Source organism: Nothobranchius furzeri, chromosome 13 (genome assembly GCF_043380555.1).
Source record: "Nothobranchius furzeri strain GRZ-AD chromosome 13, NfurGRZ-RIMD1, whole genome shotgun sequence".
NCBI lineage: Eukaryota > Metazoa > Chordata > Actinopteri > Cyprinodontiformes > Nothobranchiidae > Nothobranchius > Nothobranchius furzeri.
Window position 1 is genome coordinate 37,567,096 of NC_091753.1, and position 25,080 is coordinate 37,592,175.

Consider the following 25,080-nt stretch of genomic DNA (forward strand, 5'->3'; position numbering starts at 1 on the left):
AGTCCAGGCCACTCCTGGACTGCAACATGCAACTGAAGGGTGGAAGTGCGAGTATTGGGATTGGTCCTTCTTCTATGCTGAATATAATGCAATGTAACTCTTTGCTACATTACAATAAACAGGTTTGGGACAATTGGTTTTGTTTGCAGTACTCACAAACAAAAGTGATTAAAAACAAGTGGTGCTCAGAGATGTTTTTATTTCCATGTTTTGGGAGTTTTTGTGCATGTTAGCCTGGTCTCAGTACCACCAAGATGCTTCTAAATGTATGTGAAGTCAACATAAGGTGCACATCCCACAGACATTTCAATTTGCAAACAATATTTAGTTAATTCCAATTTATTTTATAAAATCGTCACATCAACACAGCGTGACGCTTTCCTAAGTCTTTACACAAGGCCTTTCAGACATGATAGAAGAGTAACTTACATTTGTATTCCTTGCCAAGAAACGATCTCTTGAGAAAAATAAAGGGGAATTATGAAGAGAACAAGTGTATTGCTTTGAATCCATGCAGGTCACATAACAATTTAGAGAACCAGTGCAGCGATCTAATAGCAGTCAGAAGAATAAACCAGTTTGATGTGTTGGGTCTTTCAACTGATTTGGTTTTAGATGTTTCAGAATAAAAATCTGTCTTATTTTGAGTACAGGATCACCAAAATAAAATATATTTTTTTTCTTTTAATGGTCACATTTCCCACTAAGATGACAGCACAGATACAATCTTAGCATATAAATAAGCTTCAAAGGGACCGAACTTCTCTTAAATAAACACACAAGTAATGAAAAAATTCATATGATAAAGTCTAAATTAACAAGTTTGAAAAATATTACCTCTTGAGGTTGTGCAGAAAGGGTGGCTTTGACAGAGTCCTTGAAACAAAACAATTAACACACTAGTAATGACATTTACAACTAAAATAACCAGTTGAAAGGGAATATAATTGGCAGAAGAGAAAGTCCCAAACCTCAAAGTGTCAGAATAAAGATATGTCTACAGTCACACAAAAAGGGCACAACACATGTGACATTCGTGGATAACAGCAATAACCGTCCATGTACATACAGAAACTTACTATAAACAAAGCTTTAAAACAAACTGGGAATAATAAATACAGTATTTTCATGACAGAGCGTTGTACATTTCTTATCACCAGTGATGAACGGATGGTTTCAACTTACTGCAAACATACAAAATTTCCTTTCCGTGCTGAATCAGTGTCACATCAGAATTTAGCTTTCCTTGGGACACAATTTCATATTTTACATAACCTGAGTAAAGGACAGATCCAATTTCAGCATTAACTAACCCAGCCACAAAGCTTTGTCTCTTCTCACAGCCTGACTGGAACCATGGCGTTTTACAGAAGCAAAAAGGCACAGTGTGTTCAATTCAAGCCCACAAACAGACCTTTCACGAGAACTCCTCCATACTGGACCAAGAAATGAGAACCATTTATAAGCTCTCAGCTTCAGGCAGTATTGGAAACAATGCATGGTAATGGCAACTATCGAGGAGAGATTCCAGGAGATAAAGCGCTTCTATTTTCCACTAATTGAACTACTGAGTTCATTGGGACTGCGAGGACAAATAATGGTCTGATCATCTTGAACGGCTCTGAAACAAAACAAAAAGCTGCAGTAAAGGTTGATCAGGGCTGTTTTTGACCTCAGAGTGCTGCATACATGAACCCCTTAACCTAAAGGATTCTTAGTTTTAGCAGCACTGAAAGGACGGGGCTGAGCCCTTTAAACTTTATGGCATGATAGAAAAAACACTTTAAAGCTGCTCATTCTTGGGTCCATTCAGCTCCATGCTGGTCAGGGACTTGACTGTGGTGGGAGCTGAAAAACATAAAAATACTGCTGCTGTGCATTTCTCAGATCTTGTTGGCATACAGAGTCTCTTCTTCACTTTCACTTTCGTCCTGAAACTCATTAGCGAGCAGCAATTTCTTGGAGCCCATGGTGTTGAGTCGGATCTCGTCATCATAAATGTCGCGATGCTGTCGCAGGCGGTGAAAGCCGTCTTTCTGACTGTTGGACTTGGCTGCACACACGCACCAGATGATGCATGCCGTCATCACCAACGCCGTCATGGAGGCAGCTGCAGAGCAGAAATGAAGAACACAATTCAGCGCACACGCACATCCTTTACACGAAGGATTCAAGGACAAATAGCTCCTACTCGGGTCTTTAGCTGCAATCGAACAAACCACATCTTCAAAAGCAGCCGTTTGTTTTCATAAACAAGCTGTGTAATTATTTTTGTTACTTCTAGATTCTCCATAGAAATGCTTACCTGCACTGGCCACAACAAACTCTCTAGGCAAGCCAAAAATATTGTTATCCAAGTCAAACTCGATGACGACAGAGTTAGCAGCTTTGTAAGGAGACACCACCACCTAGAAAATAAAAAAAAACACACAAATGTACATTTTAAATGTTTGTAACATCCAGACTTATGCAGGTGTCCCATCACAGCCAGATTTCTGACAGAAACACTCCAGTTAAATAAAAAATATAATTATTTGTACTTATTTTGAATCTGAGCTAAAAGCTGCAGCCACCAGTTATTTTCCAGATTTCCACAGACAGAAGTGGTGCATTAGGATCAGACAATGAGGTCATTAAACAATTATGTTTTTTAGATCGATTTTACAAGACTTTTATTAGTTTTAACGCATTCAAACATCCAAACTCTTCCCAAGGCTGATTGTCTATGAAAGTGGGGTAAAAGCTTTGTGTTTAAAGGCTTTTGGAGACATGGTTGGTAATTAAGGTAATTAGCAAATCACATCTGCAGGTGTGTCTACTTAGTATAATCTGCTGCAGGTAGCCTGCTGTCTAAAATGTGCTGGTGCAATACAATCCCATAATATCCATCTAAGAGGTAAATTGCAAGAATCTTAAAATGCAATTTTACTTTTGTTTACCTTCTTTTTGGTATTTATCTAAGCAGTAAATTTGAATGAATGAGTTTTAATCTGACGGCTGATACTTGTTTTTGTAATTTGGTTTTAATTTAAACAGAGAAATCTGTTTTCAAGTGACACGTCTTTCCTTTTTCTCTGTTTTTAGAAAGTGGTTTTCCTCCCTGTTAAGAGCAGAAATCCATAAAAACAAATGTCACTTATTTTCCAGACACATAAGATGCGTTCTTATGAGCTCAGACAAAGTATTCGATGTCCTAAAAAGTATGGGGAAACTATCAAGGAGAGGAAATTCATGCCTGCTCCAACAAACGATTTGGAACTTATGCTTGAGCGGGACCCTCAGAAACCCCTGGAGGAAAGGTTCATAAGGAATGCTGCCGTTCTTCCAGATCTCTCAAATTTGCCGCTCAGCACTGAAGGCGCCAGCATCGAGGAGAAGCCCTCCAGCGCTGCTCTGATGATCCACGGTTATCCGGTACCGGACTACCAGGACACCTACCACTCAGTGGTGGACCCGCTGCTCCACACACCCTGCGGGAAGCTTGTGCCTTACAGTCTGGAGCTCGGTTTCACCATCAAGGAGCGACTGTTTGAGGAGGTGGCCTACCCAACCCTGAACATTTCAGAGCGTCCTGATAGAAAGGTGGAGGTGACGGAGAGATTTTGTGTGCTTCGGCCCACACCGCACATACACGTCGACTGTAAAGGGGAACCGTGGTAGCTTATTTCTTAAAGACTCCTTTATTTGTCCATTAAACATTGTTTTTGACAGTTTGAGTTTCCCTGACCTCTAAATGTAAACAGATAAATAAATTATTGAACAAAATTAGTAAAACGTGAAGCGTTTTACGGGTTAGAATCAAGTTCATCTGAGAACACTGACAGAGAATTACAGATACTGTCTAAAGTTGATTGTGTTGAACACTGAAGAGGAGCCAGTTGAGGTGGCTCGGACATCTAGTCAGGATGCCTCCTGGATGCCTTCCTGGTGAGATTTTCTGGGCATGTCCAGCTGGGAGGAGACCCAAGGAAGGGGTGCTGGAGGGACCATGTTTCTCGGCTGGCCAGCGAACGCCTCAGAGTTCCCCCGGAGGAGCTGGCCCAAATGGCTGGGGAGAGGGAAGTCTGGGACTCTCTGCTTAGGCTGTTTACCCCGCGACCAGACCCAGATAAGCGGTAGAGGATGGATGGAGGGGACTGAAGCAATATCTCCTCAACTACTAAACTTTTCAGCCTTATTATTTTAAGTTTTACACCATAAATGTAATCCTTTAAGCTCCATCGAGTAACATTTAAATAGATCTTTTGAATAGCAGTCTGAAAAAAATTTAAAATGATGATCTACCTTCAACAACGGCTCACCTTACGACGCTGCTGCTGATATCCATCAGCAATGACTTCTATATTGTAGCTACCGGGGGCAAGGAGCACATGGAAGTAGCCACCCTCGGAGGTGAACACCTTCATCCTTCTATTCAGTACGATGCTCGCACCAACGACTGGTTTACCGCTTCTGTCCCTCACCACGCCTCGAACCCCCTTATGGACCTGGATGGAATTAAAAGGAAGAGAAAAGCTTTTACTACTTTTACAGCAATGAATAGCAACATAACCAAAGACAATTACACTCTACTTGACATTTAAAGATCATTTTCAGTCAGGTTAAAGTACACGTCTTCAACAACTTAGGTTTTCTTAAGAAGACTGAGCGTTGGTAGAGGAGGCAGCAAATGTCAGCTAGGTGGCTACTCTGGGAACACAGCTGGAGTAGGACGACTACAGTTGAACTTATTTTTTGGAGGACATTAATGCAAAAGTTTGAAAACAACAGACCAAGAACCATCACCTTAAAAGGAAGAAAACTATTGGTCACCAACTAAGCCTGCGCCCAGACTAGAACAGGCATAACTAGACCCTAAAACGCAGACACAGCATTAAAATGAGATGAACTCCTACCTCTACCAACATGCTGAGAAGACTCTTCTTGTTCTCTGACCAAAGTGAGACCAGCTGATCGACGGGGGGGAACAGACAGCAGCCTGTATACACTGTGATCTCTGGACAGTGTCCCGAGTCCATACTGAAGTCCTGGAAAGACATGTGGACAAAAACACCAGAAGATGATTGCTGACAAGGGTTAGTTTGTTACTTCTCGCTTCATTAAAAGCTCAGATTACTGACAGTAATTAAGTCTCATCTCACTGGTTTAGTTAAAATATTTTACATATCAGGTCACATAAAGAACATGACATCTAAAACAGCTGTAAGATTGTTGGGCTAAATCTCTCAAGTTACATAATTTTCTATTAGACTTATTTCAGTTTGATTAAACGTGTTAAAAATTCAAGCAACACGACTAAGATGCTGCTTCATAGCCTAGGGAGGTACTGACCTTGGTTTCAGGCCCTTTCCTAAACTATTATTACCAGCTCTTACCTTCATGCTCCCCATGTGACTTTGTTTCTCCGCTGCTCTAATAACTCCACCAGGTATGTTGCCCGCTGAAAATCAGACGAGTCAGCAGTTAGTCACTATAACGATGACAGATGTAACGAGCACTGCTGACAGTCGGTTGTCATACATTGGCCATTGTTGGAACATCCAGTATCCCCGAGATGCATCTTTGGGTGGTTCTTAGCATACACGCTTGCCAAGTACTTCAACGTGCCCTCGTTTTCAACTGCAAATAATATTAATAAAAATTATTATAGAAATGCACAACTTAGAGATGTGTATAAAAAAACGATACTAAATATATTTAATTAAACATAATTAGTGAACAAGATCATCAGGAGTCAGTGTATCCATAAAGTATTCACCGCTCATCACCAGGCCTAATGAAGCATGGTGGTGGCAGCAAGTGGTACACTAGCTTATATATATATATATATATATATATATATATATATATATATATATATATATATATATATATATATATATATATATATATATATATGTATATATAATTTGCACTAAACAAAAAAAAAATTAAAACAACAACATTGTTTACATTGTCATTATGGGGTGTTGTGTGTCAAATTTAAAACGAATGAAAGTCCACTTTTGAAATAGGCTAGAACATAAGTAAATGTGGATAAGGTGATGAACTGTGAATACATTCCAGATGTGCTCTGGGGTCTCATTTATCAAACATTGCGTAGAATCCTTACTAAAACCGCTCAGCAAATAAAATGTACTTACGCCAAGTAGGTTTGTGATCTATCAAACATGGAGTACGCACAGCTGCACGCAATCTCCGCTTCATAAATCGGAGACTAACGAGAATGTTTCTCAGCTGCATTTTAGTCACATCCCGCCCTCACCACGCCCACTTACTGCCATAAATAGTCAATGCAAAGTGCCTTGTGGATCTCATGCATATACATAAGCCGGCTGTTGCAGCGCTCCACCAATGACATGGCGACCGTAGATCAAGGTAGATCAAGGAAGCGCTATTTCACAGAAGCAGAAGTTGAGGTACTTGTGGGTGAGGTGGAGAAATGAAAGGAAGTGCTTTTGCAGATCAAATAAGAGAAAATCCACGGAGTGGCACAGCGTTGCTGAAGCCGTCAATGTTGTGGATTCTTCAGAGACATCTGTGGCAGATATAAAAAACATGGTCCAATCGGGATTCGATCCCAAGACTTCCAGGTGAAAGTCACGCACGCTAACCAGTCAGCTAAACAGAGATCTCCCTTGTCCAAGTAGCCAGGGCGCATCATCAATCGGGTTACAGCAACAGGACACACACACTGTCACAGACGCATGACATTCTGTCTCAATCTGTCCCCCTGCTGATATTCTGCATTCCGTATTCTGCGCTTCAGGCTGTGTGTGTGCGCGCGCGCGCGCGCGCGTGCGTGTGTGTGTAAGCCAGGTCCTTAGTCAACTTAAAGTTGCGCACATTTTTCCGCTAAGTTTTCTTTCATGGTTTATGGTAAATGGCCTGTATTTGATATAGCACCTTCTAGAGTCCTGGAACCCCCCAAGGTGCTTTACAACACAATCAGTCATTCACCCATTCACACACACATTCACACACTGGTGGGGATGATCTACGATGTAGCCAAAGCTGCCCTGGGGTGCACTGACAGAGGAAAGGCTGCCGAGCACTGGCACCACCGGTCCATCACCAGCAGGCAACGTGGGTTAAGTGTCTTGCCCAAGGACACAACAACAGCGATAGACTGAGCGGGGCTCGAACCTGCAACCTTCCAATTACGGGGTGAGCACTTAACTCCTGTGCCACCGTCATAAATCCCAAAGTTTGCGTGGGAAGTTGCTTAAGCAGTTTTCCGACCCCGTTTTGTGCGTAAGCAAGCTTGATAAATGAGGCCCCTGGGCTGTAAATAGCGATATGAAATTCATGATCATAAAAAGTATTATTGTATCTGCATGACGTAAATAATCATCGTTGGTCTGCACCATCCTAAATCATAGCATTACACCACCTACAGCCAATAATCCGACTAAATAAATTATCAAAAGTCCCTAAGATTACCGGTCTGAACAGGCTTGTTGTATGGGTAGGCGACGATCAGGGCACCTCCATCCAGAGCTACGGACAGAGTGAAAGTTCTGTTCAGGATAAAGTCCATCATCGCTTTGGTCTCAGGTTGGGGCTCGCTCGAACGCTGTGATGCGTTTCCTGGTAAAGTAGGAAAGAGGTGATGGAGAAAAGGTATAGAGTTTAAAGAAAAATGACAGTTTTACATAAACAAAGTGAATGAGTGTCATCTGTACGACTGACCCAAAAAGTTCCTGTCAAGATCAATGCCGTTGGCGTTGGTCAGACCCTGGGCAGACGAGCACTGCTGCTCACTGGCCTGTTCTCGCCCATCGGGGTTGACAGAGGGAACGATGAAAATGCGGGTCTCATTGATCAGCTGAAGGATTAAAACATTTTTTAATCACATTTACACAGTAAAACAGATTCATAGGCCTGACCTGATGGTCATTTACCATTTTATCTGGATTCTCACCTTAGTGATGGCATAGTTCTTGCCATAGTTGATGCACAGGAAGGTAGCGAACTCCAGCAGCAGCTCCGTGCCGACGGGAGCGTTGCCATGGATCCCTGCTACAAAGCGGATCTTTGGTTCAGATGGCTCTGCTTCTGCTGGTTTGTTGGATATCTCCAAAGCCAAAATGCTCCTGAACTCCACACTCCACCCCAAACTAGACACAAGAAAACAATAGAACAAGAAAACAGGTGACAAATACATCAATGTTTCAACACAGTAGCAGCAGGAACAGTGGAGAATTCTCCACAGCATCAACCTCATCTACTGTGCCTATTCTTAGATCCATGGGAGTATCGGATTTAAGGCTTCTCACCTGTGCAGTTTTGTGATTTGGGGAAAGTTGAGCTTTAGACTGTTCAGGATGTCGGACCACTCTTTAGGGCGTCGGTAGCGGATGCTGTTACCCGTGTCAGTGCTCTTCACCAGCTGTTCCAAACCCTGGTCTGAGGAGAGCTTCTTAATTAAACTCCCGAGCTCCTTCTCAGATGGGCTCTGTGTGGGTTGTGGGCTGCCAGGAAATTGGTTACTACTGCTCAAGTCTGATTGGGTCAGTCTGAAGTCCACCGTCTCCGCTCTGTCCTTTGTTACTGTGGCATAGGTCCTAACGGGTTTATACCTGAAGACAACAGGGAGATGAATCTGAATTTTAGCTACTTGCAGAATGAATTTGGCTTTCCCTTGTAGCACAGCGAACTTACCCGTGGGCGGAGGCAGTGATGGAGTAAGTCCCAGGTACCAGCAGCCTCCAGTAATCTCCAGCAGAAGCTGTAGTGATGCTGTGGTCTATTCCTTCCACACTAATGGTGGCATTAGAAATTCCTGCACCATCTCTACTGTCAGTAACAGTTCCTTTAACTCCAGTGTGAACCTACAGAAGAAACTGTAAATTAGAAGAAAACCTCCAGGAATCAAGTGTTGTTTTTAATTTTTAACTACCTGGTGAATAAACTCTAGCAATGCTCGCCCGTTTTGTTCCCAGTATTTAGGCAGATCCTTGGCCCAGGGGTATTTGACACAGCCCAGCTCGATTGTAACCTCAAAACAGTTAGTGTTGACGTAATTCCAGTCCTGCATGCCACCTGGAGGAATAAAAGATCCCTTTATCCCTCAATATTCTGTTTTATGCACCTTTTGTGGAAGATTCCTGGAGTTTCAGCTCTGATTTTTTAAATGTTTTTAAAGAAGAGCAAAAAGTAAAGCCATTGCAGAATTAAACGGCATTTTACTTATTGTCCAGCAGGGGTCAATATTCTGTGAAATAAAATAACAGGACTGCAGTGCTCACACGATTTAAACCTCAAAACCTTTTTCCAACGTTGAGGTTTCAGATCTATTTTTCATTAACACGATACAGAATGCATCCAACTCAGACAACTTCAACAGTGTCTCCAGCTTCCATCAACTGGTTCTGATCCCATTGATTTAAAATTATACAAGGCAAAGTGAAAATGTCATGGCTTCCAAACCGTCGCCCACACATCAGCAGGTGTCTTTACTTTAACACATCTGGCAGGATTGTGTGATGGTTTGAGTTTCTATGGAGGCACGAGAATGACATTATATAAGAGATGAGCAATCCTATGAAGAGGGTAAATTCCTGTGCGTTTACTTGAATACATTCTCACAGAATGCAGAGCCAGTGTTGTACTGTCAGCATTTAAATCAACGAGGCTATCAAATTAAGGCTAAATAAAACAAACACAATAAAACTGTAAAAACAATTTTTTCTAAATCGTGTAAAATGGCGAAATACAAGCAAGAAATGGGTGAGTAGCAAGGAGTAAAAGATGCAGGCCTACCAGGAACTGTGTACCACTTGGCACCATTAGTGATGCCATCCTTAAAATATTCCTCCGGGTACAGGTCCTCACAAGGGTGTCCGCTGTGCATTAGCGGATTTTCCTGTGTGCAAACCAAACAAGTGTCTTTGTAGTCACTTTGAAAACACAGACTCTCCAAAGATTAATCAAGAAACATATACAGGGTATCTGCAGGTTTAAGGGAGCCAAATTTAAGACTTTTAAGACCTTTTTTAAGGCCACTTTGACCAAATTTAAGCTATTTTTTTACATTTTATTTAAGCTATAATTTCCAGCTATTGCCTGAAACCGGTGTTAACCACGTCGCGAACGTGGGATTAGCCATCCAGTTACCATTAACCTTGCACTTCCCCATGGTGCAAGCTCCCACTAGCTTAAACAGCTAATGTGCTCATCTAAAAATAGCCCCCTTTCACAACCAACTGAATGTGTATGTACAGTTCCGTTTATGAAAATATGATACACATAAAATGCTGAACACTAACTAGAAATTCACGAAAATTTTATAGAAATAAAAATAATCTTGTTTATTGGGTCTTTGGTCATTTAAGACCTTTGGAAACTGTATTTAAGGATTATGTCATTTTTAAGGATTTTTAAGGCCTTAAATTTGGAAAAGCAAATTTAAGACTTTTTAAGACTTTTTAAGGACCCGCGGATACCCTGATATAAAACCCTGAAGCACCAGCCAGCAGTTTGCTCCTAAAAAAGATAAAAGTAACATCATTTCAGCCTGATGGGCAGCTGAGCCCAATCACCTGTGAGAAGGCTCTTGCCACCTGCTGAAACACTTGATCATCAGGAGACTTGCTGTAATGACTGACTCCCTCTTCATCATCATCAAAAGGGTAGTTGACCACCAAGGAACCTGTATTAAACAGAAACAAAGCAAAAAAAAAAAAAAAAAAAAAAAAAAAAACAGATCCTTCCTTAGTTACACACAAGTTAAACCATAGAACAAACTGTGGGTCTAAACATCCAAATATGAACCGAATCTGAAGGAACAGCATGCTGAAAGTGAGATCATACCTCCATGGAGGTTGGCAGACAAAACAAAGGGGATGCTCTTCACCCAGTTCATCACAGCTATAGTCTCTGGCTGTATGGGATCAGTGATGGTGACGAACTGGTCAGGAAAGTTGCGGTTCAAGTCATAATTGTTGCTGTTGTTTCGTCCTTTGTAGCCCCTCACGTCACCTACGAGGAAACAAACCCAGAGCATGAATCACCGATGGGCCTCCATTAACCAAAGCATGATTCTGCATAAAGAGTTCAATAACCTCCGCTCTACTCCTCTTACAACTTAAATCACTTAAATCACACACGAAAGAACTTCAGATTCTCAGCAAGTTTCCCGTTTCCTTACCTTCCATGGCCACCTCGTAGCCATCAGGGTTCATGGAGGGCATGATGTGAATGCGTGTGCTGTTGACCAGCTGAGTGACCTCTAGGTCAGTACCATAGTTACGACACAGATACTCGATCAGGTGGAGCAGCAACTCTCGACCCACCACTTCGTTGCCGTGCATGTTGGCCACATACTTGAACTCAGGCTCACCTGGCAGATGAAAACCACGACAGTTAACACCTGCCAAACTAATATTAAGAGGTGATGTTTACTAAGTATATTCTAGAACCACTTACCAAGCTCGTGAACAGTTGGGTTGTCTGAGATGACCATCACGTACAGCTCCCGATTTTCTTTAGAGCGGCCAATGGAGTGCAGGTGGGCGATGGAGGGGAACTCGCTGGCAAGGTTATGTAAGAAAACATCCATGTCTGCATAGCTGTGGTGACGAAATTCTTTAGGCTGGAAGGGCTGGTGCACAGGTGGAACAACGGGGGGGCTGTTCTTGTTTCCTGCAGGGGAAACCACCTGAGTCTGGGAAAAGTTGGAGGAGGGTGGAGTGGAAACTGTTGGAAGATTGGTGGTCGGCACTGAGGTTGTGGTCAAAGGGATGTCACCGGAGGCCTCGTCAACCTTAGGTGACAAGGTGAAGTTGAGCTGCGTGGCTTTGTCCTCAGTGACATGGACACCGTTGACGGTCACAGACATGTACCTGGAGGCAGACAGACAGGATCGGGAACTTCAACTGGGCTTCTAAACAAATAAGGAAGTTCAGAGATAAATTCCAGTTTGTTTTTTTATGCTTTACAAGGAAGTACAATATTGAACTTGCGCAAAGAGTTTTCTTCCCTGCAGAAAGATTTTCTTTTTTAATTCTTTGCAAGTCCCAAAACCCAAACTGCAGAAACCCTGCAGCGTGAAGGAGCTGTGGCGCTCACCCTGGGGCCGCAGCTGTGATGTTGTATGTTCCAGGGAGCAGCAGGCGGTGATAGTCTCCATATTTAGCGGTGGTCAGGTTGTGGCTAATGCCTGCTACCATAATGCTGACGTTGCTGAGGGCAGCTCCACTGACGGAATCATTCACAAAACCATGGACACCCATGTGCACCTGGAGATCAGGGTGTGTGTGAGGACAACAGATGTCTTACTGAAATGAAGGTGCTATTCTAAGAATAACAATCAAGCTTTGATGGTGGTATACAAGTAGACATGAATGCTCACCTTCTCCATGTAGGCTAGAAGAGATTCCCTGTTCAGATCCCATTCCTTTTGAAGCTGCTGAGCAGGAGGATACTTGCAACAGCTCAGCTCCAGGGTGATTTCCAGACAGTTTCCATGGAGGTAGTTGTAGTCCTGCATTCCTCCTGGAAAACAACGCCAGTCACGTGAACAAAAGGCTGCTGGAAACAGTACAAAGTAAGCAAGTAACTGTTTATAACGCAGAAGCACTTTCAAATTGGCCTCAAACTTCAGATGTTTTCTTCAGATGATCCTATTGATTCCAGACCAGTCCATTTACAGGGATAGATAAAGCTGAAGTTTGTCTTTGTCCCTTTAATACTTCTGGTAAGAGTGTTTTTAGCCAAGGCATCTGCAATTTACAAGTCAGCTACCCTTTCAATAAAGCAGACAGAAACACACACACACAGGTCAGGCTGGCCACCACGGTGGAACAACAGCTGCAGTCACAGGCTTCCTGGCTGGAGGGTTGCCATGACCGCAAGCCAAGCGGCCACAGAAACAAAATCAAACAGCCACAAGTTTACACTTGATCAACGGTCACCCTGAAAGAGCTCAAATACCAGACAGTGAAAAATGAGTTTAATAAGTGACGCACACACACACACACGCGCGCGCATGCACGGAAATGCTACATGTTGTGGTTTATTACACGATTTGAACTTAAAGAGCACAAATAACAAAAGAAATCTCCATGAACATTTACCAGATTCCACCTTCGTAGTAGAAACGACATAATATAACCTGAAAAAATTCAGTTTAGACGTTATTATCAACACTCGATGCTCCTCAGACACATTTCAGATCAGTTTTACTCTAAACATCCATCTGTTTATACTAGTTATAGGTTCTTCATTTCTGTTTTATCTCGTGTACTTAAAGACGGACAGAACAAAAATATATTCCAAAATCCAAACTAAACATTTTTGATGTAGAAAGTGACAGAAAAAAACTGCCTCTGAGCTAATTTCAGCTAAGGGTGTAGTGAAGATCTACCTTTGAGACTTTAAGCCCTGAGGTGACATCATAGATGGCAGGTTGCTGTGGCAACCAAACCGAGTATGGTCTTAGAAATAGCTCACCTGTAAGGCCTAAGAAAATAACCCTAATTGAAGCAAATCACGTAAGCAAACATCCTGCACCCTCACAGTTTGGCAAACAGGCTGACAGATTACTGAAGCATTAAATATCCTGTTTACTCCAGATGTGCAGACACACCCAGGACCGGCCAGGTGACGAAGCCAAAAGCTGAGCTAACAGCTAAACCAACAGCGTGTGTGGGTTTGCGTCAAGAATGAGTCTCAATTTAAAAAAAAATGTATTCAGTCAAACACCTACTGGAGAAAAGGTGGCCTCACTACATCACACTGTTAGATAATGGTCAGCTGTTCACAACAATGAGAGAAAAATCTAATTTCAGCAGCTTGAGCGTGTTTGGATTAAAGTGTTTCTATGACTGCAGTAACCCATTCTCCAGCTTTTATAACAAGTCACCCATTAAAATCGTTTGGAGTTTGAATCTGAAAAGGCAGGTAAACATTTACAGTTACACCAACACTGAGCTTATCGTGAAGTTTGCATGAGATCTGAGATCGGTGTGTCACACGAGATTACAGATTAAAACTAACAAAAACTTCTATTCCCATCCCGACTCCCGCTGCTGGCGCTTTGCCTAAAACTCTCATAACAGTTTCATCAGGAACATTTTACCTAGTCAGACCGATGCTTATCTTCAGTTTGACACAGAAATGTCCCTGCAGCCGGGCAGCTTTGGTGACGGATTTCTGGTTACATAAAACTCTGACAATCCACAAATAAAATGGGTTTTCCCAGTTTCTATAGGCGAAGGTGAAAATATGGTTCCTTTCTGGGCGTTATTCACAGCTTCAGTAACTCTGGAAGAAAGTGAATTATGTTGCATGTAACACTATATCAATGTGAACTGCAACATGAGCACATGTTACTTTCTTTACTAGTTTACCCATCACTACAACCAGTATGGTGGTGCTTTTATGGCACAGTATTATGGCGCGGTATGGGGGCCAAAATTAAGACTACTGCCCAGCAGCAGGAGGCTATATAAATTCCGAAGCAAACTACCGACCTGATTAATGATAAGCTGGTGCTGGTAAGTGAGAGGCTGGCGCTGCTTACCGGCGTTATTACTAGATACGCTAGGGACTAGCAGCCCTTGGCTGGTCATTGACTGGTTCAAACACTCCCTCTGCTGTCTATTAGCATGGATAGGCTAGCGTTAGCCTGGACGGGCTGGTGTTAGCATTGGAGAGGCTAGCCATTAGCGTGCCTAGGCTGGCCACTAGCTGGATTTCCTACCTCCTCGACGGACCATTAGCATGGATAGACTGGCATTAACATCGGAGAGGCTAGCCATTAGCATGTCTTGGAGAGTCACTAGTCAGCTAGTGGCCAGCCTAGGCACGCTAATGGCTAGCCTCGCCGATGCTAACGCCAGCCTATCCATGCTAATGGTCCATTAAGGGGGTAGGAAATCCAGCTAGTAGCCAGCCTAGGCACGCTAATGGCTAGCCTTTCCAATGCTAACACCAGCCTGTCCAGGCTAACGCTAGCCTATCCATGCTAAAAGACAGCAGAGGGAGTGTGTGAACCAGTCAATGACCAGCCGAGGGATGCTAGTCCCTAGCGTATCTAGTAATAACGCCGGTAAAGGTGCTATTCCTCAGTAAGCAGCGCCAGCCTCTCACTTACCGGCGCCAGCTTATCATTAATCAGGTCGGTAGTTTGCTTCAGAATTTATATAGCCTCCTGCTGCTGGGCAGTAGTCTTAATTTTGGCCCTCATACCGCTCCATAGTGCTTTACCATTAAATTGCTTGTGTTTAATGCTAAGAAAATGATCCTAAATGTTAGTTTAATGTTTGTTACAAACTCTCAATTTCATAGACTAAAAAACAAACATCATAAGAACCTCAAACTATTGATTAAATCCACCTGAAGACTTAAGAACGTCGAAGAGACGAGATCCAGTTTCATAAAGACAGCTCAATCTGGACAAGTCACTGTGTTAAACTGCTGACAGGCTAGTTGTATTACAACACAATAGATGTAGAGAGAAAATGTGTGTTGAAACCCGAAGCTGCAGACTTCGACGGCACCACCCCCAGCCCTGAGAGAAAACAACCAAACAAAAGGTAGAGAGGATATCCTTCAAGTTTCTAGCTTACGGCTCAGATAGGGCTGTCATCAGACCTCAGTTATACTAAAACAAGAGCAGGGAAGCATTCTGAATTTAGTTCAGCAGCTAAAAGAAACCGAGGTTTGTCATTTTGGAGGAGTCTCCTTGTAAACCAACCAAACGGCATATTCTCACTCAGAATGGGTAATTTAAATCAATCAAATTAATGATTTTTTGGGGCAAATCAATATCAAACATGATTTTGTGCCACACCTGGTAATGTCCTGCAACAACAAACTAAGCATTCCACCACTGGGAGGTAAATTAACCAAGTATGATCACCAGCTACGCGCCGTAGCTTATGCACACTTTTAGATGTTGTAACAAGTCAAACAATGAGAAACACTCTTAGCTTTCAGAAAAATTTCGATAACACACGTTAGATTATCTCCACGCTTGCAGGACTTGCACGCTGACAAGTGCTCATGAAACTTTGAAAATAAGTAAACACGATTCTCTCACCTGGTACATCGTACCACTGTGCCCCGTTTGTAATGCCGTCTTCAAAGGTTTCATGAGGGGTGTCGGGACAGTTGGGGTGACCGGTCTTCATCTCAGGGTGATTCTGGGAATACACCATAGCCAAAAAGCGAAACAGGTTGTCATCCTCAGACCGACTGTAGAAGCCTCCACGCATGTGAGAGGCAGAGTCATCAAAAGGGTAACTGGCGACCACCGTTCCACCGTGCAGGTTCCCCGACAGAACAAATCTATAGAGATAGTGGTCAGTTTTAGTGAATTAGTTTATGGTGTTAGCTGGAGAGAATGTTGCACAGCAGGTAAACAGTGCAACTTTCATTCCTTCTTTTCAGAGTTGACCTTTAATAATGTCTGTCTTCTGAACTGATACTAGATACATGAGAAACTGTAAATAATCATAACAGTGGTGGATGAAAATGCACATTTACACTTAATTTTGCAATTTCTCGCCATGCATTTGGATGGAAACTCTTCAAGAAAACGTTGTAATTTTATGAAAACGACCCATCTGATCCCAACAGCTGTTTTTAAAGTACACTGCAGTTACTTTTCAGCCACTTTTTATGTTTAGCTTTTGAATGATGTGGAGATTTCATGATAAATGAACCAGCTGTGGATGCAATTCAAACAGAACTTTGAAAAATGCTGATGAAAATCCATCTGAAGGTTTTTTCAGCTTCTTCATAAACCTTTGCAGTTTTTCAGAAGCTGAGTTGACGTTCAATCTAGAAAAAGATTTGTGGTCGGGCATCTCAGAGCCCTGCCTTCATCCTGAAACAGACGGACACCGGAATAACGGATAAATGTTTTTGTAAAACAATCTAACCTCCACCTGCTTCAATAGTGGCCGATGACTGTGTGCAAATATGGGCTTGATTTGTTGAGGCCTGTTTAAATAAACGTTAACCTGAATATATACTGCTTAGTCACCAAGCAAATGAATACTGGCAGTGATGTGAGCCTGCTAAGAAATGGAAAATTCCTCTTTTGCACCATGGTCCAGGTGTGTGTTTAAATGTGACAAAAGGGTACTAGCTGCCCTTTTAGGTTCCTGAAATACATCTAAAGTATTCTAGCTAAAAATTAGGGATGTCCCATTCCGATATCGAAAAACAGTGTATCCGATTATATTGGACAGTATCAAAATTCTCTGATATAAGCAGTTCTTTAAGGTTCACATTTTTGCAGCCAATGTTTAAAATTTTTCTTTTTTCACACTTATTGTTATTGGCTCTTGTTCTCTGATTGAGTAATAATCACATGATCAACTCTTTCATACATTCCACACTACAATAGGTAAAAGTATGTATGATTTGTGCTAATATTGAATCAGACAATATTATTATTATTTGTAATATTATTATTATTACAAATTTGATGCCCAACTGCCTTCTGTCCAGGAACTGTACATCAGCAGGACCAGGAAAAAGGCAGTGAATATTGTCCAAGATGCCACACATCCTGCATCTACTCTCTTCCATCTCCTCCCATCTGGCAGACGCTATAGATCACTGTACACAAAAACTACCAGACACAAGAACAGTTTCTTTCCTTCAGCCATTTCTCTCCTGAATCTGTAGATTATTTTACCTTCCTTTTATTACAGTTTTTAATACTTATTCAGTATGCTTATGGATATGTGTGTGTGTGTGTGTGTGTGTGTGTGTGTGTGTGTGTGTGTGTGTGTGTGTGTGTGTGGGTATGTATATATGTATATATGTGTGTGTGTGTGTGTAAATGAACATGTGTGTGGGTATACATGTTCTTATGTGTTTTTAGGTATTTTTATTCTCATTTATTGTGGTTGTTGTATGTTTTAGAGAGAGAACATCTAACGAAGACAAATTCCTTGTAAATGTACTTTTACTTGGCCAATAAATCTGAAATCTGACTGATATGTATCGGTCAATACTGAAGGCTGCAATATCGGTATTGTATCGGTGGTGAAAGAGTTGTATCAGGACATCCCTTCTGAAAATGTTTAGTTCTTGAAGTTTTGGGACTGCTTGCTTTGTCCAGCTTAAATCATTACTCACACATTGTAACTATGTCTCTAAATAGACTTTATTAGTAATACTCACTTGTTTTCCTGTATCCATCTGATCACTGCCGTGACCTCCGGTATGTCATTTGGATCAGCAGACGCTCCATCAAACTGGTCAGGAAAACTCCTGTTCAGGTCAACGCTCTTGGCATTATTTCGACCCCCGTGGACTCCTGCGCAGTCGCCCTCTTTGGATTTCTCGAAGCCGTCAGGGTTCATGCTGGGCATGATGTAAATATCCGTGCTGTTCACCAGCTCAGCAATCCGAGCTTCCTCCTCGTATTTAGTCAACAGGTGCTCCACAAGGTAAACCAGCACCTGTCTGGACACGGTTTCGTCACCGTGCATGTTCCCAACGTATTTAAATTTCGGTTTACCCGGTGTGTCTTTGTCTGGGTCCAGTGTGATCCGCATCACCCACAGCTCCCTGCCTTCCACAGACTTACCTATGCTCGACAGTCTCGCTATGTGCGGGTATTTATGCTCTAATGACTGTAGAAGTTCTGTTAATTCATAATAATTGTAGTACTTATTGTAAGTTTCTACCGTTTCTGCTTGCGAGGGTCCGGTGCCCCGTGGCCGGTGCTGCCTCGTTCCGCCAGAGACAAGAACAAGAGGAAGGAAAGCGAAAAGTAACACCCGCCGCTTCAACGACGGAAAAAAAGGCTCCCAAATGTGAACCATGTCGACTCGTTGTCTACTTTTACACCATCCGAACTTACGAAACGAAGGGCATAAAAGAAAGTGTGACTTTGGGCCCGCTTTTGCGACAACAGATGTTTTGTTTTTAGCTGTCGGAACAACTCTGGCCTGCTTGTTTCCTTTTACTTCCGTTCACCTCTGCGTGGGCGGAGCTTCAACGTGACGCCTAGATTTAACCCTTAAGGACCCGTAGTGACACTGGTTTCAGAACCCATTTCAAAAATCTGCTAAATTGCTTCTTGAGTCAAATATTCAAGTTTGAAAACCCAAAGTGACATATATATAGAGAAAATTATTTTACTTTTTATTGTATTTGATTTTTTTCTACATTTCGATGAATTTATTCTGTTTTCTGATTCAAAAGGATTGTTCCAATGCGTAAGGGTGGACCGGTGAATTAGGCACACAATTGACGGAACTTCACCGGTTAAAGTTAACGTTGAGTGGCAAAATTAAAACAGTGTGGGGCACTACAAAACGGATAAGTCATGGATTTGTTAGATCTTATGTCATGGAAACGGTCAAAAAATTAAAAACTTATAAGAGCTGGCAACATCTAAGCCACTGCATTCTTTAAAGGTGTGGTTCACTGAAACCCCATTTCTGATAATATACAGTCAGTTTTTTCATGCAGGCTAAACATGAAAATAGTCCCTTACACCTATCTCCTCCATTAGTTTCTGGTAGAAAATAGACGATGAAACTCTGGGATTTAAAAAGCCTGACAGATCTACATCACACTGTCACTTAACATTCATGGACTCACATGATGGGGAATACTATTGTTGTTTTAGCATGTGTCTTGGCGAAGCTAACTGTTAGCTATGATTTGAAAAGTCTGACCGCTCTACATCAAGCGGTATCTTTGACTCACCAGTCTTGACTCTCAACAGGGAATTGGCTGTTGTTGTTTTAGTGTCCAGTAGACGGCAGAGAAGTCTTGGCTGGTTAAAGCTAACTGTTAGCATTAGCAACTTCACCACATGGCAGAAGCTCTTCCAGGTGTTGTGATTTGAATTTGTATATTTATACACTGTAATTAGATAATTTAATTATCTGATTTTGTATATTTATACACTTTAATTAGGTCATCAGAAGTGGTTGTTTTTATCATCAGGGAGTTTACTTAAACACTCTGTATTGACTGAGAGACAAGAAAAGAGAGAGAGTTGGGATCGTTTAAGAATCTTTAATTTCTATAATTATAAATTCTTACAATCTACCAGGACTATCTCAATGATAAATGCATATGGATTTAGATGTTTCGTGTTGGTGTGTGTGTGTGTTTTGTTCAGAATCTCTAGGCTGAGTAGTGAATCTGGTTTGTTATGACTAGGCTACCACGAGGCTTCAGAAGCTGATGACATGAGCCACCATCTTGCCACGTACCGTCGATGGAGTCTCCCGTGTAGATCAGGAATTGCCAGGTTCTAAGACCTCGGTTGTACTGGAGCTGGTGAAACAGCGGTCGCAGCACTACAAAGCCCGTCTGAGGATGACTCCGGTAGTAGTCGACAGGCGTCAGCAAGTTCACTCTTATTTTGAAGGGACGTAGTCTCGTCGGTACAACGACGGAAATCTCCAGCTTGAACAGTTCTCAGCTTAAAACAGGAAGTACAGATGGCCAGCCTGTATTCCTCTTTGCGGTGATGGATTGAGAGCTGGTTGAAAACACTGTTGAGAGTATGATGTAACTCCTTGGAGCTCGGATCGAACAGAGCTGATGTCAACGAGGAACTCTTAACGTGGAACTGAATATAAAATGGCGTTGCCTTCTTTTTATATCTCCCAGTTGTTTATGAATCTTAGTAAACCGGATTGGACTACTTTCATAAACAAACCAGATTCTGCCCTACCACAGACGAAAGTTCTGATTGGTTGAAAACAATGTGTCATGCGTTTCCATGGTAATGCATATCAGTCTGTCTGGTGCAGCCCTGTTTATTCATTTAAACACATAACTCATGACATCTTTATTTCACAGATCATTCACCTGATTATTAATGATCAACAAATGCTTTGATTAGCTTATCACAAATAAAGTACTTTGATTAATCAATGAAAAGTGTTCTTCTTCTGTTCTTCTGGAATGTGTAGCATTAGGAAGTTTATAATGGTCTGCCCTTAACAGCTGCCCCTTCACACAGTAACATCGCCAAGGTCGGACGCTTGGTTCAGTATGTTTACATTCCAGATGTAGAGACAGAAGAACAGAAGAAGAACCTCAGATTTATTGGGTAAATTCTATAGATTAGTTTTCTCAGACATGAAATCCTTCATCTACAAGAAGAAAGTTTAGCTGATGAAGGTTTAATGGTACATCTTCTTTTTGAGAAGCTCTTGTGAACAATATCTGTATTTAGTCAGCCTAGTTCCATCACAACAAAAATCAACATTTTAAATGTGCAGTCATCAGTAAGACACAAAAGTTTGATCAATAAATGTTAAAATTAAACTTTTAGGCCAAGATAAAATTATATGTGGAAGAAAAAACATCAGCAACTGTAAATCTCAGTTTACGCCTTGATGTCAAGTATTACTGAATTCAAATATACTGAAGAAATCCTAGTTCCATATAAAACAGACGTGTGAATTGTTCTTTATTTATTAGGTTAAACATTATAAATCAATGTGAGAATGATTGACATCGGTGGTTTCAGACTACGGTTTTGTCATGAAATATTTCCTTGTTTAAAAGTTTGTCTTCAACTTTTAGTTTATTTCTTTATCAATAATCAATTTCCCTCTGGGATTAATAAAGTATTTTTGAAATGAATTGAATTGAATTATCGGGATAAAACAACTGATGAGAAATGACCGAGGAAATAGGAACGTTTAATTTTAAGATGTGTGTTTTATAAATGGAAGTTGTATAAAAAGAACGTAAATAGAGGTATTTCAGGTAATTTCAGATCATAAAATCTATATGTTCTCAAAAAAATGTTTGTGCAGCTTTCATCCTAACGTGTGTTTTCTTTCAAGGCACAATAAGGAGCACCATGCAGGTTAGCAGCAGACTCTTGAATTTGTGTTTATTTAAGTTGCCCCTTCTTTCTTTCTTTATTGCTGGTAGCACCATAGTTACCCACAAACATGCAAATCAATGACTGAGTGACAACACCACTCTGTTGCCACCTAGAGGCCTTTAAATTCGTCCACTTGCATCTGCAGGAGGCATCAGTCAAGAGCTTCTTGTCGGTTTCTCTCTCCTCAATTCTCTCCGATGCTTTTCTTCATTTTCTTTTGGCAACAAAACAAAACTTCTGTAAAAATCTTGATTCCAAAGCACCAGAGGATGCTGGAATGACAGGGTGAATGAAGGAAGATGAAGAGGAGGAGGCGGAGGAGGAGGTTGTAGAGGAGGTAATGAGTGAGCGGTTGGGAGAGGTGGCCGCAGGCCTCATTGCTGGATCCGACGCAGCGACTGCACCTGGAAGGACTGAGCATGGGAGCCCCACTCTCTGTAGTGTTTGTACTCGCCGCCGTGGCGATCACATTCCATTATGTACTGGTAACCACGGTAACCCGGAAACTGATAGCACACCCAACTGGAGGAGGAGGAGAGAAGAGGAATAATTACTGAGATGCGTACCAGAAGAAGAGAAATGTTGATCACAACAAAATGAATACAGAAAGCCACTTCGGAAGGTTTTTTGTTACAATCGAGGAAAATTAGTAAGATTTTGTGCAAAAATTGTCTGCACATAATTTGCAGAATATGTCTGTTTTGCACCTGTATCAACAGCTTGTTCATGATAATTTCAACCATCTTTACCGGTTTGCGTTTCATTGATTTGGATCCAGTTTCTGTTGCATTGACCAAAAATGTTAAACAAGTTCATTTATTATGTTATTGCATGAGATTTCACAAATCAGAAACCTGTCCTGGTTTGGTTCCATGTGTTCTGAGACTTACGCGCCGCCCTGAACTTGCATAGATCCGATCTCGTTGTTACCCCAGCCCATGGCCTGCAGTGAGGGGTAGTCGTCGTTTATCTCCCACTGGCTTCCCATGAAGTTCTCCTTCTCAAACAGCATCATCTTGGACTCCTTGTGGTTCTGTTTGCATGTAAGAAAGATTCATCAAGCACATACGTATTATCCTGTGGAAACTTTGATTAAAACAGCATTCAGTTAAAGACGTACCATTGCTGAAGGACATTAAGGTCCAATGATTTGCATGAGGCCTTGTTCTATTTTAAAGTCCCATTAGTCATCACACACTGGTGAAATTCATCTCCGCCTTTGACCCATCCCCGTGGGGAGCGGTGAGCTGCAGCAGTGGCTGTGCTCGGGAACTATTTGGAGGTTTAAGCCCCCAGTTCAACCCTTCAAAGCTGAGAGTCAAGCAGGGAGGCACTGGGTCCCATTTTGAAAGTCTTTGGTATGACCCGACCGGCATTTGAACCCCAATATCCCAGTCTCAGAGTGGACACTCATACCACTAGACCACTGAGAAGGTTTGAGCTCCAATAAGGATTCTTTGTCTCCAGTAAAGGTTTTGTGTGTCTGTGTGTGTTTTGTTATTGTGACAAATTAAACATTTCAAGTAGAAAATAAGACGTCAGACTAAAAGAAAGCCAGAAGCTGCTGGTCTGGAACAGAAACGCACAGCAGAGCAGATGGGGCGGAAGGACATCATCCTCTCGATGTGGTAAGCGTTGCTGCCGCTCCACGACTCCCAATGAGGATACTCTCCTCTCTCCAACACAAACTGCTGCCCACAAAAGCTGGAGTGCTCATATCCTGCCCAGCTGTCACCAACAAACACAAAGTTACACATCATAAATGGATCATTAGGACGTTCAGAAAGCACACTCCAAGATGCTTTTTTAAATGTACCCTCATAAAAACCTGTTAAATAATTTCTAAGTGACCTTTTGTTTTAGCTACTATAATGTAGTGGTTTTATGGTTGAAAGTTCCCTCCAGTGCTGTTTTCTTTCTGTAGAGATCTTTGAACTTACGCGCCACACTCCACCTTAAGTGAGCGGATGTTGTCAATGCTACACTCCATGACGTTCTGGCAGGCCGAGGTGAACTCCAGACGTTTTCCCTGGAAGTTTTCCTGGTCATAAACTGTGATCTGGAGAGGACAAACATGCATGAATGTGGCATGCACGAAACGCATGCACGTTATTATGCATGCACAGACGCACACACGTAACTGATCTCATCAGACCAGGTATGGAAATTAAAAAAAAAAGTTTTGTTTTGTTTTTCATTAATTTGTATGACATTTGTATGACAATGCATCAAATTTACCTTCCAAGGTCCCAGTGGGTTTGGATTATGCTGAGCCATGCTACCGGGTGTTTCAGAGTGGAATTACCTTCAGAGCAGAGGATTTCTGTGAGTGTTGATTGGGGGAAAAACACACATAAAAGTTTCTTTTTAAAGTTTTCCATGTTTTTTAAAAGCTGTTTGAAATAATCCAGCTCCTCTAAGTCTGCTTCATTCAGAACCATGACAAAGCTTCCTGTTGATGTAAGCAGAAGCCATATTTAATCTTGCTGTGCACAGTCACTGCCTGTATATGCATGTCTGCCTTCAGTCTATACATTCATATGACTCAGCAGAGTGACTAAAGAGAAAAGACACAAAAACATGTAAAGTAACAATGGTCTGTATATTGAGGATTGAGATATAGGGCTTACCTGACCGGCCCCAAAGAATAGCTGCTCGGTGCTCAAAGGGGCTCCACAAAAACCATGTTCTGACCCCCAAGTGAACGAACCTTTTTATACATGCTGGGGCTGAAAAGCAGCTTGGGCTGTGGGTTGGGGCAGGAGTCAGCACATTGCTGTTAGACACATTGTTTGGATCTGAGCTGCTGGGCTTTAGTGAGCTGCTGTGGGACTGGATGGAGGGCACCATGCCCAGTGCAAATAAGCAAAAGTTCTGAATGATCCCTGTCCAGCAGGCAGGGCCGAGTCCTGGAACAGCCCAGTGCAGGAAACAGATCATCATAGCTTGGGTACTAGTGCCAAAAATGTTTAAAAAGAGGACATTATAATGTTAAAAAAGGAATAAAAATGCACTTTTTACAAGATGAGATTCTGATTAAACACATTTGAGTAAAAACGAATAAAACATAACATGTTAAAGTTGTTTTTTTCCCAGTTGGCCCACTAAGTTGTCATGCTGCGCTCCTCTGAGCATCTCTGGTCCTTTCATCTCCTCACTCCCTTCCAAATGCTTGCTCAGTCATGCACTCACATGGTCATGGATAGAGCCACACACACACACACACACACACACACACACAC

General features: G+C 41.9%; 2 protein-coding genes across 4 annotated transcripts; both read right to left on the reverse strand.

The window, feature by feature from the left end:
- Nucleotides 1-179: 179 nt before the first annotated feature.
- Nucleotides 180-19,197, reverse strand: cpda (carboxypeptidase D, a). Its single transcript, XM_015951636.3, has 21 exons — nt 18,148-19,197; nt 16,049-16,296; nt 12,356-12,498; nt 12,073-12,242; nt 11,431-11,846; nt 11,153-11,344; nt 10,816-10,983; nt 10,545-10,654; nt 9,766-9,868; nt 8,903-9,045; nt 8,665-8,834; nt 8,280-8,582; nt 7,925-8,120; nt 7,693-7,828; nt 7,444-7,590; nt 5,521-5,619; nt 5,376-5,440; nt 4,896-5,027; nt 4,302-4,487; nt 2,306-2,408; nt 180-2,110 (listed from the first exon to the last, which is right to left on the reverse strand). The coding sequence occupies exons 1-21, from the start codon at nt 18,792-18,794 to the stop codon at nt 1,884-1,886; spliced, it is 4,104 nt and encodes a 1,367-aa protein (XP_015807122.1). The 5' UTR covers nt 18,795-19,197; the 3' UTR covers nt 180-1,883.
- Nucleotides 19,198-21,814: 2,617 nt separating this feature from the next.
- cryba1a (crystallin, beta A1a) lies at nt 21,815-24,973 on the reverse strand. 3 transcript variants are annotated; one of them, XM_015951635.3, is made up of 6 exons: nt 24,469-24,973; nt 24,077-24,143; nt 23,779-23,897; nt 23,425-23,566; nt 22,729-22,871; nt 21,815-22,360 (listed from the first exon to the last, which is right to left on the reverse strand). In XM_015951635.3, exons 2-6 carry the CDS (start codon nt 24,113-24,115, stop codon nt 22,213-22,215), a joined length of 591 nt encoding a protein of 196 aa, XP_015807121.1. In that variant the 5' UTR covers nt 24,116-24,143; nt 24,469-24,973; the 3' UTR covers nt 21,815-22,212. The 3 variants fall into 3 exon arrangements, with proteins under 3 accessions (XP_015807121.1, XP_015807120.1, XP_015807119.1); XM_015951634.3 differs by having other exon boundaries at nt 24,077-24,161; XM_015951633.3 differs by lacking the exons at nt 24,077-24,143; nt 24,469-24,973 and having other exon boundaries at nt 23,779-23,942.
- Between the last annotated feature and the right edge of the window lie 107 nt (nt 24,974-25,080).

Bases quoted from the DNA above. Each gene is read 5' to 3' on its own strand.
- cryba1a (XM_015951633.3), bottom strand. From the start codon at position 23,942: ATGCGTTTCGTGCATGCCACATTCATGCATGTTTGTCCTCTCCAGATC. The intron at 23,567-23,778 runs GTAAGTTCAAAG...TGTTGGTGACAG, and splicing joins CTTAAGGTGGAGTGTGGCGC to CTGGGCAGGATATGAGCACT. The intron at 22,872-23,424 runs GTGCGTTTCTGT...ACATGCAAACAG, and splicing joins TCCGCCCCATCTGCTCTGCT to AACCACAAGGAGTCCAAGAT.
- cpda (XM_015951636.3), bottom strand. From the start codon at position 18,794: ATGGTTCACATTTGGGAGCCTTTTTTTCCGTCGTTGAAGCGGCGGGTG. The intron at 11,847-12,072 runs GTGAGCGCCACA...GTCTGCCTCCAG, and splicing joins ATCACAGCTGCGGCCCCAGG to GTACATGTCTGTGACCGTCA. The intron at 10,984-11,152 runs GTAAGGAAACGG...GTTTCCTCGTAG, and splicing joins CTACGAGGTGGCCATGGAAG to GTGACGTGAGGGGCTACAAA.